General features: G+C 40.8%; 1 protein-coding gene across 9 annotated transcripts in view; it reads left to right on the top strand.

Moving 5' to 3' along the window:
* The window catches only part of CUX1 (cut like homeobox 1), a 342,512-nt gene that overhangs the window by 144,568 nt on the left and 176,792 nt on the right, over positions 1 to 21,152 (top strand). For all 9 annotated transcript variants that reach the window (XM_036226214.1, XM_036226213.1, XM_036226212.1 and 6 more), the window contains exon 3: positions 15,281 to 15,328. In XM_036226214.1, the coding sequence (XP_036082107.1) occupies positions 15,281 to 15,328 (48 nt within the window). The remainder of the gene's footprint in view (positions 1 to 15,280; positions 15,329 to 21,152) is intronic.

Genomic DNA, 21,152 nt, shown 5'->3' with positions numbered 1-21,152 from the left:
AACCCGGGACTCTATAGCCAGTTTTCTTCACTTACCTTTTGTGGACTTTCAGCATCTTTTAAAGGTTATATCTACAGACTTTGCACTTCCCACAAGGGGAACATAAAAGTAAAAGAAGATAGACTGATAAGTGTACTTTACCCTGTAGCTTCTCTGGCTGGACTCCCTGAAGGTATGTCCTAGGATCATGAAGAGGCCAGCTCCTGGCAGCGCCCAGCAGCCAGACCTCCCAGACCCTTCTGCCTGGGAGGACCACCTGGCCCATGCTCTTCCTCTAGGCAGCTGCAGTAACTTCACCGTTCCCTTTCTACAGCATTCCTGCACCTGTGCCCTATTTCCTCTCCATGCCCACTTCCATTTTTTCACTCAAAGCTCTAGTATACCTATCACCCAGGCCCCAACCAAAGCCATCTCTCTCTGAAACCTGGAGCATTCTGTCCCCCCTTTTCTTTGTCCTGCTCCCACTCTGTGTCCTGGGGGTGGGACAGGCCTTGGGCCACTCATCTTCGCATCTTTATAAGCTTGACTCTCAGTATACTTGCTATTAAGTGGTTGGATGGATGGATGGATGGACGGATGAATGAATAAATGTAGTGAGCATTCTTAAACTGTTTTAGCTAGTCGTGGAATTTTCCCGCAGTCAGCTTTTAGAAGCCTGAAAATATTTTTGGTATTTATCTCTTTAAAGAATATATATATATATATATATATAAAAATCAGCACCAACCCCATGTTTTAGCTTATTCCCATTTGTGTGATAAGAAACATGATTCCTTGGGCAAGTGAACTTATCCAGGTTAAATGCTTGTGGAAATCTTTATATGCCCTGTATTGCTCAGCTAAAATACAGCAAGAACATAAATACTTTGTCCTACCTCAAATATTTACTGATGTAAAACATTCTGTCCTCATACCAAAAAAAAAAAAAAAAAAAATCTCCAGCCTGGGGTTATGAATATCAGCACTATCATTGGGTGTACTGTCTTATATGGCTGAGTCATAGATTAAGAAAAATTTTTAAGGAAGGCAATAAGGTAAGAAAAACACTAATGCTCAAGCTGAGATGATTGGAGATAAATAGATCTATATTTGCCATATATGGTAAGAAAAGAAAACTCTGTGCAAATGCCTCAACATTTATGGACTTCTCTATGATTCATCTAGCAGGGCCAGCAGCTCCAGCCAAGAGATATAGAATTCGTTAAACTCTATCTCTTTCCTGAATTGTTTCACTACAAAGAAGCCATACTATGTATTCAAAAGAAAATTCGGGACTGTGCAAAAAGTTAGTATTTGGTTACATTTCTGAGAAAGATTGCTAGAGGAATTCCAAAATTATTTTAAAGTCATTTGTTTACCAAAGCACATACTAATTCTCTCTTAGTGTTAGCAATTTTATGCAGACCCAGGTTCACATATCCAGTATATTTTCTGTGACTAGTTACACTCCCTCTCACTCCAGAATTCAAGGGATCTGTAATTTTCCAACTGAGTTGTTCATATACACACTCTTCTCTCTTTATGGAGTTAGATGTACTTCGTGTCTCCATTTTCAACACCTAGCCCTATGTTTCCCTGAGTCCAGTGGTTTCCAACCTGTGTCTGATTCTTACCATCCAGGGCCCTGGCACTCCGTAGGCAACAGGCCCCGTAAGAGGCTGACCTCTGTGGACTTCCTAGTGGGTAGCTCTTACAAGTACTTTTAGAAGCTTCATTTATGGCATCCCAAAGGGGCACTCAGTACTCCCTTCACTCATGCCACAAAGCCACCCTTCCACACCCAGGATTTCCCATGGAACACACTAATTTTGAAATGGCATACATGCCTAGAACTGCAAATTGGGTATACGCAGCAATATTAAGAATTCTTTGCAGATATACCCCTCGAGTTATACAGACTAACAAGAGTAAAAAGTCAGTGAATGAAGTATCTTTTGGACTTTGAGGCCACAGCATAATCAGCATGGTGAGTAACTCATCTTTTCTTACTGCCCTTGTGGGGTATCATAAACCTCATCCCTGACCTCTAGGATCTCTGAGTCCTGGGACCCCAAGAATAAGACTGGATAAAATTAAGGAGATGGTTCCTGGTGCCCTCAAATGGACTTCCTTTGGTTAGTTGGGGTTGGGTCCCCTTCCCAGCAGCATACTAATTAATCTGCCATCTGGGATACTGAAAGGGACGAGAGCAGAGGACAAAGGCCAGGAAGCACCTAAGAATCCTTTCTTTGCCCTGGGAGCTTTTATTTCTCCTACATTGCTAGGTTTAAATAATCTACTAGGAAGCCTCTGATTATCTTTAAACATAAAATCTGATTCCAAAGGTTTAAATTCCCTAGTTACCCAAGTCACACATGTTTTTTAGACTTGGTTTCCAGCCGTATGATATAAATAATTCCATTTAGAAATTAAGAAATTATGGTCTACATTTTTATTTTCCCGTAGTTCTGTAGTATTTTCCAAAAGGGAAAATGCATGTAAAAATTGTGAGGTCTCTGTTTGATCCCACATGTATGGTGCTTTCTGGTTGCTCAGGGGTCACCAGGCACATGTATTGCTACTAAAGATAGGGCCCTGCCAGTGAAGGACCCTGCCTCTGTTTCCATTTGTGCATTTGAGTGAGTGTCTGGGAAAGCATTTATAGCGTGTCCTGCATCTACAAGTAGATTTTCCCATCATTTATTATTAATTACGCAGCTCTGTGAAGTGAGTATATGTTAATAAACAATATGTGCTGATTGTTAAGCTAAGATGAAGGTATATCTTTTCCACACTGCTTAATTTTAAGTAAGTTAGTTGCACACAAATGATAAATAAACTTGAAGTAAAGCCTTTGGGTGGGGAAACAAAGAAAACTGAGACCAGGACTAGGAGGGAACATGTATGAGATCTGATTCAAATCTTCTCTATCTCCTTGGCAAAATCTGTCCTTGTTTTGTGATATGCCTGCTTGCTGAGTCTAACAGCTTATGTCTGGGATCTCTGTGCGGGCTGTTCCTGCCCCTATAATGTTGGTTTGAGATGATATTTTAAATCTCCCCAATATTGTCTAAGATCTGTGACTTTGTCCTCTGATTATATGAAATATGAATGTTTTTATAGAAATTTGGATATAGCATAAAGAAGATCTAGACATAAATGTTGACATGTTGCTTTATATCTTTCTAATCTTTTTTTGTTCAACTGTGGTGTTTCATACAAATGAAAAAATATAAAACAAATGATGGACCAATAGGTTTTCTGCTAACACTTAAGCTTATAAAATAATTTTTTCTTTGAGAAATATGTATAGTTTAGCTATTCATTAGCTTGTACCATATTTATTTTCTTTGTGGGCTGTGCAGACTGAATTAACTCCTGGCTGATCAGTTGGCCACATGGACGTCACCACATCTGGAGATTCTGCCACTGGATAGCTAAGGGGGGTGACCGAGTTGCTCTGTAAACCTTAAAAAGTCATCTTACTTTTTTAAATGATCACTTGATTCCCATCCTCAGTTTTCAAAAGAATATTTTTGATGTTAAAAGTATACAATTAAAGACAAATGGCAAGTAAGTCATAATTCCGTTCATCTACCATTTAACACTGATGTTGTCCTTACCATTCCTGTTCAGACACATACATATATCTATGTTTATTCCTTTTTACAATAGGGGGGGTCATACCGTAAAACTCATTTTGCAATTTGTGGCTTCTTTTTCCCTCTTCCTCACCATTAAATCCCTATTCGTCTTTCAGATCTTAGGTCAGGTGCCTCTTCCTCAGAGGAGCCCTCCCTGCTCTCGTGCGCCAGGTTTGCCTTGTGAAAGCTCTCCCAGCGCCATTTGCGTTCTCTTCCACATGTGACTCTAACCACATGGAGGGTTCTCCTGGGGGTGGAGATTTGACTGTCTCTCACCCCACTAAGAGGAGCACCTGTAATGGTGTCTGAGGGCCTCTAATAACTACCCAACCAATATTTGTTGAATAAATGCCAGTCATGTGCATTATTCTGTGATGTGAGCTATCCTTTGAAAAATAATTTTACTGACTAATATGCCATTGTATTGCTTTACTAAAATTTATTTAATAAGTACTCTCCTACTATTGGCATCTACATTATTTCTAATTTTTTTCTTTTCTATAACACATGCTAAACATTTTTATGCATAAATCTCTGCCTACATCTCTATTGTCCTTGTGGATAACTTCCTAGAAGTAGAAACATTAAATTGGAGGATTTATCTGCGCTCTAATTCGAAATAGCCCATTTGTCTAAATGTTAGGAGGGCCTAAGATCTGGAGTGAAATGCATAATGGGTTTGTGGTAAAATAGGAATATGCTCCTAGGTTCTTTTCAGAGAGTTCCAGGGTCAAAAGGCACCTCTGGGGCAAGTACCCCATCTGGCACAGGAATTGCCTGTGCAGCAGTTCACAAAAAGGGTCAATTTGCCGATGAGTCTGGGAGAGCATCTCTGTTCACTCATTCAGTCCTCAAGTATTCACTGAGTGTCTTCTCTGGACCAAGCACCATCCATGGTCCCAGGAATGGAGTTGGGGTGTGTACAGTACCTCAGTTTTCTACTAGGAGTCCAGCACTGATTCATCATTTGTACTAGGATGTAAGCCCCATGAGGGCAGGGACTGCAGCTGGCTCATTCACTGTACATAGTAAATGCTCAAATTATGTGTATGCTGTTATCCCTCTCTTTGATAAACTAAAAACCTGTTGACATGGACATACAGAAACAAATCACAGCAATATTTTCAAAGTTCTGAAATAAAACTAAAGGTTTAAACATGGGCATTTATTAAGAAGGTGACCTGGAAGAATATTTTGAAATCACACCTAAAGGCATAGGAGATATATTTAGAAAATTAGAAGTACCTGGGGTTGCCTCCTCCCCTGCCCCACCACTGAAATCCTGGCTACCAAGTGTTCTGCTGTAAGTCCCTGTGCCACTGGGCAGGGGCAATGCCAGCACAGGCTGTGAGAGCCCATGCTTCCAAGCCCTCAGGCCCATGGACACCATGAGGTGCTGGGGGAGGACAGCTATGGTGTCCTGACAACAATCAGATGCGATTCTGTGCTCCAAGACCAGACACCTTAAGAGCTGCCATTTCTCCAACATTTTGGTCTCTTAAAATTAAAGACTCCAGAACTGGCTTGTGTGTCTGTGTGTGTCTGTCAATAGTGGCTGTGTTAGAGATTAAAACAGGTGAAAGACTATACAAGCACACGTGCTGTTACATCAGAGTAATGACGTCATCACATGTCACATCGCATCTGGAAAACTCCACTATATGTCTATCAGAGAATGAGAATGGAAAAGATAGATGAATCCAGTTTTGACCTGGTGGACCCCTGGATAAGTCTGAGGAAACCAGGAATCACCAGACCTTACTCTGAGGACCACTGGCTTAGTGGCATTTGGTCACCCCTATACCACTAAGCGGCTGCCATGTGCTACCAGGACTTCCTTGAAACGGGCGCCCCTGTCCTGGGCATCATCTTCAGCCTTCATCACCTTAGGTTCAATTTCAGGCATTACCAATCTGATAAAACTGCCACTTTTCATCATCAAATAAGTCTTTCTAAAGAATATACCACTCACTCTTGTGAGAACCCAGCAGTTCTCCCCTCTGCCTTCGGGTGCCCTGAGGCTGGCCCTCTCCGCTCACCACCAGGATCCTCTGCTCTAGCCCTGCACATGCTCCCCTTTGCTCCTGCCGTCCCCCCGCCACCGCTCCCCCTGCCGCCAACTCCAGCTCCACAAAGCCAGGCCTTCCCATCACGCAGTTTTATTAGATACAGTGCTAAAGGCACATCCATCAGTATTAGAGACTTTCTGCCAAGATGCAGAACATGTTTTAAATGGAGCAAAGAAATTTAAATGGGAAGAAATTATAGCATGAGTGAGTTTATCCCTTTCAAGATAATCTTATTTAATAACCAAAAAACTCACAAAGATGTGCATTTTATCCAGCTACAAAGGCAGCATGGCAGGTTATATATTGTGGTAATTATATGTTTGGGCTTTCATTCCTTTCTTAAACTAGATTTCTATTATTTCAGAAAATCAACCATTGTAGAAGAGGACTATTCATTTATTTCATTGCTGGGTGGCCCATGCACTGTAAAAATAGGTCAAGAACAGTAATCTAAATTGACTGCTGATAAATAATTAAAGCTAATGGAATTTTCTCAAATCTGTGAACTAAAATCTTTTGAGAAATCGCCAGGACATACTGTCTGCTGTTGTATAGAAAGATATTTTTTATTTAACACTTCAGTTTAAATGCCATTTGAAATTACCCTTTTCTATCACAAAGACTAGAAGGAGTATGTGTTCGTCTATAAAAGTAACCAAAAGTGTGGTGCTTCATTGATGGCTGCATGGTTCATCTTCAGACGATGAGATGGGAAGCGAAGGTTTCAGTACCCTGAAACAAAGAGAAACCTCAGTTTTCACTGAATTGCATTTTAAGTTGAGCTCTACAATCTGTGCGTCATATAGTATGCCATGTCTTATTTTTAAAAACTTCATACCTGGTCTGTGCTCTTGCGTACACGATAAGGGACAATTCTAGCTATCTTAAATGATGTCTAGGGAAATAAGAACCAAGAACAATCTTTCTTTTACAGGTAATTGTGATTATCATATTGGTGCCATCAGAACCTTATAAAAATCCACTTGACAAATAGGCATAGGCTTATTTTTAGAAGAGATGGCTTATCAATAAGAAAGTAAATTGTTGTATTACATATCGTCAAACAAGACTAGCCATAGATATGGTGCACTGTGTAGGTTTTTCTTTATTAATAAGGATGATTCAACCATCATCAGGATATTTTAGAATCCTGAAGGCATCAGAATAACAGTAGCTAGGTGCTTCTGTACAATTTATCTTCAGTATTTTGGCTTTAAGTTGTAGAAAGGAGGTCATTTTCTCCTGTGAGTTTGATCAAATATCTTGGTTGAAAAAACACTGTTTGCTATCACTTTTTAGAAAAGTTGTCGTTTTGTTAAACTGCAGTACTTTAATGTTATATATATTATGTTTTAATATATTTATAAGTGGTGGACTTTGTTTCTTAAACTTGTTTGCATTTTCCTTTAAGAAAATATTCTGTATAGAAATTTCTTTTAGAAGAAAGTATTGCATTCAGATTACCCACACCTAGCATTTGTATAATCTAGAATCTGAGCCTTTGTTATTTTGTATTTTTAAAGACCTTTAGAATCTTTTTTGGGGGGCAGCTCAGATAGCTGGGTAGAGCTAACGTATATTTTCAGTGGCCTTTAGTAGAATCCCATTCTCTAGAACTTTGTTCCAACACAACTGAGGGTTTTCCGGTGGCTCTTTACACAGTACAAATCTTGGGGGTAGATGGCAGTAGACACTGATGGGGACTTAGAACAACTAAGAGACATCTCATATCTAGAACGGAAGAAGGATATGAGACCTGGAGCAGCCCAAGGAGCAAGGACCCCAGGCAGGAGGGCTTTGCCTGGAAGACACAGGAATGGGTGGAGTGATGTTTGGTCCAGAGAGAAGGCATGGGTGGAGAGGAAGGTACATGGAGGGAGAAGAATGGGGTTCTCAAATGCCAAAGGGGTAGCTGAGCTCTGCTCACCAGGCATCGTCAGTGGACAGTCCTGGGTCCGGGAGAGGAGGGTTCAGCCATTCATGTTCCCATGGGTGGACCTAGGTCACTGCTTTTTTAATCTCCCACTCAAGAAAACGCATCATAAATAAAGCAAGGTAAATAAAATAGGTAAATATATAAAGTGAAAGTGGAATCCTCTTTAATCTACTCTCATTTCCTTTAAAACTGGATTATTTACCAATGAATAGTTACTGGTAATAACATTATTTGCGCCTGAGTCTCAGGGTAGCTTTTCTCCAAATATTAGCATTTGGTGGTAGTGCTGGTAGCACAGTATTTGAAAACTCCTGATTTAAGATTAGGCATCTTCCGACACCATGACTGTCCCTCTGTGTCAGGCCTTGGGAGGGCAAGCTGTGTGGCCAGGCCACCGCAGTGAGGTCCCCTGCCTTGGGCAGGAGATTGGACCAGATGACCCTTAGGTTTTCAGGTTAACTTGATGAAGGTGACCATTAACTAGTTGGTAGGTTGTAATTTAAGAGAAGTAGCTTCTCACCCCAATCTCATAATTCTTTCTTGGCCTGTTCTATTTGGTCATTTGTAGGGTTTGTGTGTCTCAGAATGAAATACAGTGTTTTCAGAACATTTTATATTTCAAACACACACAAGATAGGGTGAGAAATACAGTGAACCCCTGTGTCTTATCATCCATCTGGAACAATCATCAACCTATCAACACACTCGTTTTGTCCTTATTCTTACCCATTACCCCTCCACATTAAATTATTTTGAAGCAAAAGTCATATTTCATCCATAAATGTTTTAGTACATATCTAAAAGACAAGACCCTTTTAAAAAATCATGGCTGCAATTACCAAAATATAGGTGGCTATAGTTTAAAAACAACTTGGGGCATATTGTTTTCACTTAAGTTCATTTTGTGGTATTTCATATTTAATCGATTATAAAACACAGTTTTATACATTTTACCATCTTCAGTATCAGAGTGTTAAAATCAATGACATCACAGCTTCATAAGCAGCATTTTTTTCTAGTGTAACATAAGATGATAACATGTTGTATTTAACGATGTCAAATTTAATGAAATATGCTCTTTTACATAATTGTTTTCTTTGACTATATACCTAAAACATTTTCAAAGTTAGAATTTTCTTGTTTTGAGGCCCGAATAACAAGGGAAAACCAGGGGTTAGTAAGCCCATATGGAGAATTTTTTTAGCCCTGGATGTGTATGTAAAGTAACTTCCTCATGCATAAACATTTCCTAGGGTTTTCATTTTAAGCCAGTCTTTTGTTTTTGCCTGGTCCCTATCAAGGGTTAAATCCAATCCCCAGCCTTTCGCCACTCAGACAGAATAAAGAAAATGAAGAACTAAGACCAGGGGAGAGGGAAGAGCCGAGGCAGTTCTGAAACAAGCCGAGGGAGTAAAGCCACTGCTGCCGAAGCCATAGGGCCTGGTCCCAAAGAGTTACTACCGCACACACGCCAGGGGCAGGGGTGGTGGCAGCCGTGGGAGTTGAGCCTTTCAGAGGTGGCCTAGTCCGGCCCCTCCACTGCCCCATCCCTGCCCCTTGTGCTCTTGGGAAGACCATGTTGTCCCAAAGAAGACAGGGCCCCGCTGCAGGGCTGCTGCCACAGAGGGTGAGGCGCCTCTGAGAGCCGCAGCCAGACAGCTGCAAGTCTTAACTACAGGCAGTCGTTCTGCAGAAGCGCACGTGAGCTACTGTGGAGCAAAAGTGAAAGGGCATTGTAAATTCAGTAAAACATCGTGAAAAATCTGGATTACAAAATATTTCAAAAATAGAGATCATTTTATGACATTGAAGATACATTTGTAATTCATGGCCTTTTTTTGTTTATGTGTAATGCTTTGCCTATTCTGCATCTGCTTGTCCTAAATAGCCACATCTTGAGCGTCACTTTTCCTGGACACAGAGGTAGACCTCAGTGGCTACCAGCTCTGAATCCATGGTACAAGATTCTGTACGCCTGGCCCTGGCATTCCGTGCAAGTGTGGTGGTGGAGAGATGTCATGGGGTGTTGGGAGTTCCAGGCCCCAGGTGGGGACAGAGCCTTCCAGAGCCCACCCTAGCACCTAAAATGGGCCGAAAGCCAAAGATCCCCACAGTGTCAGTCCAGGGATTGTGTATTTTAGAATGTCTCCTCCCTGCATCTCACAGGTGCAACACAACACTGTGTGGCAATTTTGTAGTTTACTGTTTTGCTTTTAAATCTGAATGGTTTTCTCCTGTAATTATCTTTACGTAGAAAATTCCTCAGTAGCATTTGCTGTTCAGTTTTCTGATCTAAAAAGTGAGTTGTGAATCAGTGGTTTGGAAGATAATGAAAATCCTTTTCACATAGAAGCATCTTTCTATAAACATTGCTTATAATTTGCAATGTATTCAAGGAGGGGAGGAGGTTGAAATGCACTATCCTGGCTTTGCAATAGACCTCCAATATTAATAATCTCAAGGACATCACTTTTTATGTATTAATATGTTTGTTGCTTTTGTTTAATAAATGGTACGGGATGGAAGGAAATTTAAAAGAGGGCCGAAAACAGTGTCACTGAATTGAATGTATAACCTTGAGTTATTAATTTTTTTAACTTTGTGTTAATTCCGTAATTATGATTCGTGCCCACATGATTTGGATTGGTTAAACCTTACTTTCTTCAGTTTGCGATTGATTGCAGAGAAAACTGTTGGGAGATACACAGTAATGGGGAGGCAGCGTCTGCTGCTTGTGGTGCTATCCAGACAGCAAAGGGCACTAAAAGGACAGTGAATCAGGTTGTGCCCTCACTTACTGTCGAAGGAGTGGCGCAGGGGTTAGAAGTGAGCATCCTTTGTTCTGTCGTCTTAGTTTAGTCCTAAACCAGGTAATATTTGCAGGTAGCAGAATTGGACAAGAAATTTTTCAAACTGCCAAAAATAGAATGAAATAGGTAATTTTTTAGCTGGTAACTTGGAAGTTCTTACATATCAGTTTGTATGTGTGTAAAGGGGTGTGAATAGTGGTTTTTTTCCTCTTCAACTGTTTTCGAGTACATGTATATATGTGTGAGTACTCATTCAGAGTCAGTTTTAATATCTATAAGATTATTTTAGCAGCTTAGTCATGAGATGTGAATATGCCTAAATAAATGATTTTTAAAATACAGTGGGTTGGTTATAGTGGGGAAAGCAGAAGTGAGTTTATTTATGATTGTTATGAGGGGTGTGGCTTTTCTGTCTTCCTGGAGTGCTGTAATCATACATAGAAGTATTTTCGTCATCTCCTATACATCTAAAGCTGGCGTTTTTGGAAGGCTGGCCCTGTGCCATTTGTCAAGGTTTGGGTAGATCAGGGATGAGTCTAGTAGAATAAGAGGCCTGGCTCTTAGTCCTGCACCCAAACACCCCACTCATGCTCGTTCTCCTCTTCTCCACAGTGGTCTTGAATGCCTTGGCCCTGACACCTTTCACAGTCTGTGACCTCATCCAACTTCGCCATTTCCCCTCTGAGTTTGGGCCCATTGTAAGCCTTTTGAGTGATATGTGTGTGTCCCCTACCCCCCTCCACTATGTTGCTGTCCAGGTCGCCCCTATATGTTATCCCTGCACCAACACCTAGCCAAGGTGATAGATTCCTTTACAAAATCTCGCTGTGGCACAGGCCTTGGAAATCTAAGTTTACATCCTAACTCTTCCAGCTGTGTGACCTTTGATAAATATCCTTCCCTTTCTGAGCCGTAGGTACCCTTATCTGTAAAGTGTAGGTATCAGTTTTTTACGTTGGCTGTTGTGAAAAATAAATGAGTCTAGTATATCTGAAGTCCCTGCTGCAGCACTCAGCATATGGCAGACACTTAGTGAAAACTGCAGTAGCTCCCCACTCCGACCCGCCCCCCGCAACCTAACCTGTGGTTTTGCTCTCTGAGGTTTCAGTTATCTGCGGTCAGCCTCAGTCCAAAAATATTAAATGGAAAATTCCAAAAATAAACAATTAATAAGTTTTAAATTATGTGCTTTCCTGAGTAGCATGGTGAAATCTTGCACTTTCCCACTTTATCCTACCTGTGTGTTGTGCACCCCTGCCTGTTAGTTACGGAGTAACCGCCCTGGTTATCAGATCGCTGGTCTCAGTATTGCAGTGCCTATGTTCAGATAACCTTTAGTTTACTTAATAATAGCCCCAAAGTACAAGGTAGTGATACTGACAATTCATATATACCAAAGAGAAGCCATAAGTGCTTCCTTTTAAGTGAAAAGGTGTGTACATATAGGAAAAAACATAACATGAGTTCTGTACTATGGCATTTTCAAGCTTCCACTGGGGATCCTGGAATATATTCCCTATGGATAAGGCGGGCCTGCTGCATTGTTAACTTCCTGAGACCCTCTGCCATGAGCAATACCCCAGCCCTCCCTGCCTTTCCTCACCTTAGACTCACTGCCGTCTCATCCTCAGAGCTCATCATCCCCAGCTCCTCTCAAGGTACACTCAGTGCCACCTGGCTGCTAAGTCTAGTAGCTTTCTCCAGCCTCATGTCTGTGGCAGCATTTGATATAAGCCCCTTTTCCCTCTTGAAACTACCTCCTCTTAACCTTCTTCTGCTCTCTCGGCTTGCTTCCTACTTCTCTTGATTCTTGTCCTTTCACTTCTCCCTCTGACCATCTAAGAGCGGGGCTCCCAGGAGGGCCCTGGCTCATAAAGGCATCTCTTAGCCCCCAGATGCCAGATATGGTGGCCATCACCGAGCACGGCGGGGTCAGCAGGCTTAGTTGACATGTAGCTAGGCCAGAGTGAGAAGTGCTGAAGTATAAAATACACACCTGATTTCAAAGACTTAATACAAGAAAGAATATAAATTATCTCATGAAAAACTTTTTATTGATTACATAGGAATTGATAACATTTTGGATATTTTGTTACAAGAAATTAAAATTAATTTTATCTGTTTCTTTTTGCTTTTTTAACATAGCTAGAGAAAACTTTAAGTTGGCACTTCACATTTGCTAGATAGCTCTGGCTTGGAATATGGAGCCAGCCTTAAGGGCTCATATCCAGGTGGGCACTCTCACTTGACTAGTTACTGACATGCCGAGAGATTGTTTATTCTTTCATTTACTCACTAGTGTACCCATTCCATATCTTTTGAGTTTCCCATTCTAGGCACAGAGGAGACAGAGATTAATGCTCCTATAAATGCAGCCCAAGATCACATTTTCTCTTTCAGCAACTCCCTATTGATGGCTTGAGTCAGTCTTTATGCTAACTACTTCACGGGACACAGGGGACACCGTGTGCCCCAAGCCAAGGTCCACACCTGCAGCCATCCCCAGTACACCTTGTGGAGAGTGGGCCATTGTGGGATGGGATTGGCCCCTCCAGGAAAAGGAACATGAGACCTGGCGTGAGATGTGACCACCTTCCTGGTCCAATGTTCTGAAGTTTTGAGGCCTCTTGTGCCCAGGTTTCCTCAGCAAAATATCGCCCAGTCCTATCTTGGATGCTGGAGATGGGGGTGGAGGGGCTAACACCCATTTCCTGCCCTCAAGCAGCCCCTACTCAGGAGGGAAGAGGAAGCACTCCTGACTATGATCACAGCCACCTTTATAGACTCAGAGTATGAAGAAATAGGAAGCATAGCCCATGACATTGAGGCCTGTCCGCTTCCAGTTCTGTGATATCCAGTCCAGGTGTGTTGGAAGGAAGCCTTAGGGCCCCCATCAGGTTCTACCAGCTGTCAGATGCAGCAAGGCAGGTCCACAGCCCACCCTCAGGGCTCCTAGACTACCTGTGGTGGGTATGGCGTGGCGGGGGTGGGGTGTGCTCAACCACAGCTTCCAAAGAGTGACTGGCTGACCCCAAAGCCCAGGCCTGGACAGTTGGGAGGCAAGCATTGCATTGAGGTTATCTTCCTTGAACTGTTCAAATCTTATTTTTAAAAATTAGATTAATACAGGTTTGTGTCCTTTTGAGAGGAAGATTCACCGTACATCGGTGCAAGCCGGGCTTGCATGCCAGGGATGCTATATTGGTGCCGACTTCATGGGGTGTGTTAGCTCTTCTTTACCCAGTTGGATATTCACCCTAATACCCAGTGGTTAGTGAGAACACGGGAAAATACACCCACACCTTGTTAATGAATCACCTTTGTCAAAGTCAGCCTTTTTGGAAAACAGATAACAAACTCCATGTTATCATCTTGTGTTTGCAGTTTGACCAAAGTAATTCTTTGTGGTCATCCTGCCTGTTTGTCCTTTCCAGGGGGAGGAACGGGGACCAGCCTGTCCACCACATAGTCCCAAGGGCTCTTTCTGCCTTCACCCTCCCCTCTGCAGAGTCCAAACCATGTTGCATCTCCACCCAGCACACATTGAACTCACTCATGTTTAGAAGCCTGCCCCATTAACTGTGGTTGCCAAGTTTCTGACAAAGAAGCATGGCTTATTCCTTGTAATTAAAATGTACACTTTACCACTGACCCTGCCTGGGATCAGACAGCAATCTGTCTTTCATGATTCTTCACTCTCTTCATCCTCTTTTCCCTTATTCTCCCTTTCAGTGTGTGTTATAGCCTCTATCTTTCTGAAAAGTACCGTGGGCTAAATAAGATGGTGTTTGTTACCTATTGCTGCTATAAGAAACCAGCATGAACTTGGTGTCTTAAAACAACAGAAATTTATCATCTGACAGTGCTAGAGGTCAGAGTCCAAAATGGGTTTTACTGGGCTGCAATAAGGTGTTGGCAGAGCTTGTTCCTTTTAGAAGCTCCAGGGGAGAATCATTTCTTGGCTATTTCCAGCTTCTCAGGACTGCCTGCACGCCTTGGCTTCCACCCCTACATCCTTCTCACCCCTGCTTCCATCTTGCATCCTCTGGACCCTCACATGCCTGCCTTCCTCTTACAAGGACCAGGGCTGCTTGAATAATCCAGGATAATCTTCCCAACTCAAGATCCCTAACTTAATCACATCTGCAAAGTCCCTTTTACCATGTAAACTAATAGAGTCACAAGTTCCAGGAATCAGGATGTGGATGTCTGGGGTGGGGGGTAGGTAGTAGGGGGGCATTATTGTGCCTACCACAGATAGTTTTATTTATTTAAGAAGGAACTGGTAAAGAGTTTGATTGTTTTTTGTAATTGAATTTGGTGTAAAAATATAGAAAATGATCCAAAGGAGGACCAAAAATATTGATTTCTCCAAGGAATTAACAGGTACTGCTGGCTTGGGATAAAATTTCCAGTGACTGTATTAAACATGGATTCAAAACAGGTATATCTCCCATGAATAGTGCTCAAAAGTAACAGCTAAAATGCAGGAGTGTCCCAAATCCATTTCAGATACAAATAAGTCACACCTACATTATAATAGTCTATTTTATTTTAAGTAAATTATTTCAGACTGACGTCAGTAAAACCTTTAGTTCATAGCACATTGAAAATCAGGTGTATATAACCACAATTTAGTAGTAATAGATCCAGTGGTATTCTTCACTAAGTTCATTGAAACTGTAGGCGCTAGTTGACATGACGTATGAAGACGGACCAGGATTGCTTTATATAATGATAGTCACCACTGAATTCAAAGCTGTTTCTAGGAGGCCCTAACGAATGTTTCCTTTCTCTTTCCTTCTCAAATGGCTGCTTCCTGATCCGTCCCTTTCGCTCCAGGATTTGCGCAAGCAGGTAGCGCCACTGCTGAAGAGCTTCCAAGGGGAGGTAAGCGTCTCTGCTTATTTTGTATCTTGAACCACCCTTCATAGCTCATCGTGCTTTCTTTTTATTCTTATTAAATAAATAAATGCTGTTGACAGAAAATAAGTGCTTACCCAGATGGAGCCTTCCCAGCTGCACCGACCCAATGTCGTACAGATTTTGTGTTTTCCAATGTGATGTTTCCACTGGGTGGACTGAGCTTGTTCAGACTGCAGCCTTAAAGAGCCCGTGAACTTCCTGAAGCTCACTGGTTCCCTGAGCTTGTCTGGGGCTGCCGCTGCCATGAGGCCTCTGGTATGGAAGGAATGGAGTGGGGGGGCAACCTGGTGCTTTCACGTGCAGCTGTTGGGGGAAGAGGAATTTCACTTGATCAAGGCTTGAAAAAAGAGCAACAGGCAGAAACCTCGAGGAGTATGTTTGGACTCAATATAAGGAAAAGTTTTTAGTAGATGCTTCCAGAGAGAAAGGCTGGGCAACATGGTGGGCTGGCTGCCAGTCACCTGAAACGTGCACCCTGTTTGCCTGTTAATAGAATAACATCCACAAAGTGGACAGACTGTTGTGGTGAGTGACACTCCAGTTCCTCCTCAGCCCTTTGTGTAGACACTCGATGGATTTTAGAGAGCCAAAAATTTTGTTATTGATGTGAGCTATTCACTCTTGGCTCTTAGCATCTCCTGTTAGAATGATGGAAGTAGTAATAACACTGAGGAGAGGGAGCAAGTCTTCTTTAAAGCCCTCTGAAGAACCCATATTGGCAGGATCATAGGAATTGTATGTTGTTACCACTACTCAATTCACAGAACAGGGGAAAGGGGCAGGATGGGGAGAAGTGAAATGGCAAATTCAGAAGTGACGTGAGGCAGTGGGCAGAGTGGGGTGCCTCCTGGGACGTAATGCTAAGGAGGCTGGAATCCTGGGCCCAGAGCTCCAGGGTAGCAAGAGGTCAGAGCTACCATTTGGCAGATTCTTCAGCCTGCAGGTGACAGCAGAGGGTGAAGGAACAAATAAGGTCAGGAAGACTGCAGTGGGAGGTGAGAGAGGAGATTCCAGGACAGTGAAGAAACAGTGCATAGAGGTGAAGCAGCAGTAACTGCTGGTGATGGCTGAAGACTTCAGAGCGGCATAGCAGTGCTCTTCTCTCTGGTTGTAATTTCCTGCCTCAGGAAGCCCCCCTGGACCCAGCTCCATGAGGCACAGAGGATATCAATAGCCCAGGTCTGGGAAGGATATGACCTGTCCTTTCCTCAGAAGTACATCTCCAAACCCTCATCTATGAGTAAAACTGTCACCTTACACCTACCCACATTTGATCTGATCTCTTGCTTTTACCTGTTCAGCAGTTTTCGTGAGGCCTACTTGCCTTAGTGTTTCTCTAGCTGAAATAGCTCAGTATGCTTTTTTGGTTGTTTGCTTGTTTTTCTTCCTTCCTTCCTTCCTTCCTTCCTTCCTTCCTTCCTTCCTTCCTTCCTTCCTTTCTCTCTCTCTCTCTCTTTCTTTTCTCTCTCTCTTTCTTTCTTTCTTTCTTTCTTTCTTTCTTTCTTTCTTTCTTTCTTTCTTTCTTTCTTTTTTTGAAAAATTTCAAGTTTACGTAAAAGTAGAAAGAAACACCTGTGCAACCTTTACCCAGACCCACTACTTGTTAACCTTTTGCCACATTTGCTACCCACCCTCCTCTTGTTAAACATTAAAAAGTAAGTTGCAAATAGCAGAGCACTGTACCTTTAAATATATGTGTGTTTCTCCTAAAATTAAAAACATTCCCCGACATTCCCACAATAACCCCAAGTGTCACACCTGGGAAAATTGACACTAATTCTGATATCTAATATTAGGACCAAGATCAAATTTCCAAAGTTATCCCTGAATTGTTTTTTATAACTGCCTTGCCCCCAACTGGGGTCCAGTCAGGTTCATACATTGCATTTGGGGGATATATTTCTCTTTTAATATAGAATGCTCTCTCTGCCCACCCCCACCTTTGTATTGTTTTTTTATTAATTGAGAGAGAGAGAGAGAGAGAGAGAGAGAGAGAGAGAGAGAGAGTGTGTGTGTGTGTGTGTGTGTGTGTTTTTGAGAATCTAAGTTATATAATATCTTATACTGGATAAGGTAATGGGTTTGGTTCTGGATATATTAAATTTGAAATACCTGCAAAACATTTAGGCTTATTTGCCTGTTTTTTAAAAGGCTATTTGAAAAGTAAATATTTTTATACCTCTATTAATTAATACTTACCAAGCCTTGCTAATTACTATATTTATTTTAAATAATTTGTACCCACTAGTAAACTGACTTAAGTGGAAGGGACTAAATCCTACTTTCCTACTTGTTTCTGAAGAATGAACTTCCATAGCAGAGGGTAACCATGCATGGGGACCACACACGCAGGGCTGGTTTTCTGCTGAGTAAGGCAGAAAGCAGCATGTCTTGGTGCTGAGCTGGGGCAGGATCCATTCCGGTTATTTTTCTAAAAAGCTGCCTTCTCTAATCAGAGGCTTATTCTTGTACCCTTTATTAGTGTTTGCTGAATGTGATTTTATCAGATATATTTTTTGAGTTCATCCCAAGGTGCTTGAGTTCCCCTTAGAAAAATGTGTGGTGTAGTGAAAACATGTTCTTTGCTTCAAAATTCGTATAGATTACTTCCCTATTTGAGATTCCCCCAAAGAAAAAAAAAGAAAACAAAATAAAGTTTTCCGACGGCAAGAAATTCAAAGACTTTAGCATTGCTGTAAGAGCATATACTTGTAGTGTGTTACAGTGTCATGGGAAATAGTAACTTGGCCAGGATACTGCTTATGCCCCTGAGTGTTTCTTGTGGTTCTCGGGGTAAATCCAGACACCTTCCTTCCTGTGGTTTCTGAGACCCACGTGATTTGGTAACTGCTTACCTTTCTAGACTTCTCTCACCACCCACTTACCACCTATAACTGGACACACAGCCATTCTGAATTCTGTCAGGCCCTTGTGTGTAAAGTGTCCTCGCTGGCCTCCAAGCCTTCATGTGGGTTGACCTCTTCCTGAAACACTCCTTCTACTTCACCTGTCTTACTTCTGCTTGATGTTTCTTCCTCAAGAAAGGTCTTACCTGAGCCCCAGTGATAGGCTGGGTCCCCTGTACCGTGTGCTCTCATTGCAGCCCACACTACTTGTGACACCTGTCATTGTACCTGAGAGCTATCTTTGACTTTGCCTCTGTTCCCAGCGAGTCTGTAAATGTGCGAAGGCAACCTCTGTGTCCTGTCTTGTTGGCTATTTGTATTCTCAGTACTTGACACAGCACTTGGAACTAGAAAGTATTTGGGCTTTCAAAAGTAGTTATTGAATAAATGGTTGGACAGTGAGGTTCCTCTGGAGGCAGTTTTTAAAGCATTTTGTTTGTTCTTTCTTGAAGTTATGTTGCTGTTAATAAGGCAAAAAGGACCCCAGAAAATATGCTCAGGAAATACCTTTAGAAAAAACTAGTAAATAACTATTTGTTGTCCTTGATTGAAAAGTTTGGAATACTATAATCATAACAGTTATTCATTATTATTATTATAGCGAAGTCATCAAATTTAACTCACACTGAAATTAGATTTATTTATTGCTTTGTCTAAGTTTGTGTGTTTCAAAAGCCTAGCCAGCTGGTAAGGGGAATAACCTAAATGGTCAAACCAATTTGAGGTATATTTTAGTCCAGTAATTTAGACAGTCCCTTCAGTGACATGATACACTCTAGGAAAATGCTGAGTCTTACAAATTGTCTCCCTCTCTCCTTGCTTCTCATCCTGAGAAGGGTCATAGTATAGAAGGTTGAGGAGGAAAGGAGTTGGCTGCTTTCTAGGGGAACTGGTTGTTTAAACCAGGTATCCTCAGGGAGGAAAGTCCTCTTCAGAAAGAATATAGGTTCTTATATTATAGAGGAAATAAGACTAAAAATTCATGAGCATAGCATCAAGCTTAAAAAGTTATAAAAGTACAACAAAATAAGCTCAAAGAAAATAGGAAGAAGGAAATAATCAACATGAATAATAATTTTATATATATATATGAATAAATAATGAAAAAGAAGAAGACCCAAGAGACAAGCAACCTCAAAGTTGGTTCTTTAAAAAGACTAATACAGTAGACAAACTGTCTTCCTAATGAAGAAAAACAAACAAACAGACAAAAAACAGGAATGAAAACAGGGATAAATTTGCAACTGTGGTAGAAATTAAAAAGGTAACAGAAGAATATTATAATCAATTTTATGCCAATAAATTTTAAAACCTAGACAACAAGAACAAATTTCTGGAATACTGTAATATACCAAAGCTGATTAGAAAAGAAATAGAAAACCTGGATAGCCCTATAACTATTGTAAAAATATTTCCACAAGGTCTAGACATTTTTATGAGAAAGTTCTGTTAATCATTCACAAAATAGATCTAATCTTTTGAAAACCCCTTCAGAAAATAAAAAAGAGAGAGTAACTCATTTTATGAGTTTAGTGTAACCTTGATGCCAAAACCAGGCAAGAACAGTTATTAGAAAGGAATATTGAAGTCAGTCTAATTTATGAATAGATATGCAGAAGTCCTTTTAAAAGTTTTAGTGAATTGAATCCATCAAGCTCTATGTATCTCAAGAATGGTGTTTGGTTTAATATTTTTAAAATTTATTAATGCAAATTAACATCAAAAGAATTTGATAAAATTGAGAATCCATTCATGATAAAAAAGAAAAAAATACCAGCAAACTAGGAAAAGAAGGGGACTTATTTAACATGGGTAAAGGTATTTATCAAAAACCATCATCAGTCATACTCAGTGATGTTGAAAACATTCCCTTTAAAATCAGGAACAAGACAAGAATGCCTACTAATGCTACTTTTACTTAACATTGTACTAGAAGTCTTAGCTAGCATGGAAGACAAGAAAAAGAAACAAAGCATATTATAATAGAAGAAATAAAACTGCTGTTTTCCAAGTGAGCCTCAATTTATCCAACAAGGTTGTTAGACACAAAGTCAAAATACAAAAGTAATTACATACCTCTGCATCAACAGCAAACTGAGAATGGATACCACTGGAGATAACAACAGAAAGCAAAGGATACCTAGATATAAATATGACAATGCATTACAAACTCTTTCTGGAGAAAAGAATAATATTTATATTGAAGGAAATTAAAGGTTTAAATGGAGAGGAGAGAGAAGGTATTCAGGGACAGAAATTCCCACTATTATTAAAGATACCAGTTTTCCCTAAATTGATCATAGAGTGAGTCATTATAGTTCCAGTCAAAATTCCAACAGAATTTTTCATGAAACTTGAAAAGCTGATTCCAGAATTTATGAAGTTGATGATGTGAAGATAATATTAAATAAGAGCAAGGTGGAGGATTTGCCCTGCCAGATTATCAAAGTTTCAGTAATTGGCACAGGGATAGATAAATGCACCAATGGAACATAATAATGAAATAAAAACTGGCCCATGCATATGTACAAGCCACATACATTACAAAGATAGCATTACAGATCAGTGAGAAAAAGGCAAACTTTGCAATAAATGGTCCTCTGACAATTTGTTATCCTTATGGAATTAAATGAAATTAGATCTTTACCTTGAACCACATGCAAACACACATTATAGGTGTAAAGACTTAAGGCAGTACTTTAAGCCTTTTAGAAGAAAATATAGAATACAATGGCTTTGGGTTAGGTAGGATTTTATAAACAAGAAACCATAAAGGAAGAAATTGGTTAGATTCAACAACATTAAAATTTAAAAGTATAAATTTCCCCTCCCTTCCTCCCATGGAAAGAAAATGAAAAGATAAGCCGGGCGGGGGGTGGTGG

This window comes from Rousettus aegyptiacus, unplaced genomic scaffold (assembly GCF_014176215.1).
Source record: "Rousettus aegyptiacus isolate mRouAeg1 unplaced genomic scaffold, mRouAeg1.p scaffold_m13_p_8, whole genome shotgun sequence".
In the NCBI taxonomy this organism is placed as follows: domain Eukaryota; kingdom Metazoa; phylum Chordata; class Mammalia; order Chiroptera; family Pteropodidae; genus Rousettus; species Rousettus aegyptiacus.
This window is presented reverse-complemented; position numbering and strand designations above follow the sequence as displayed.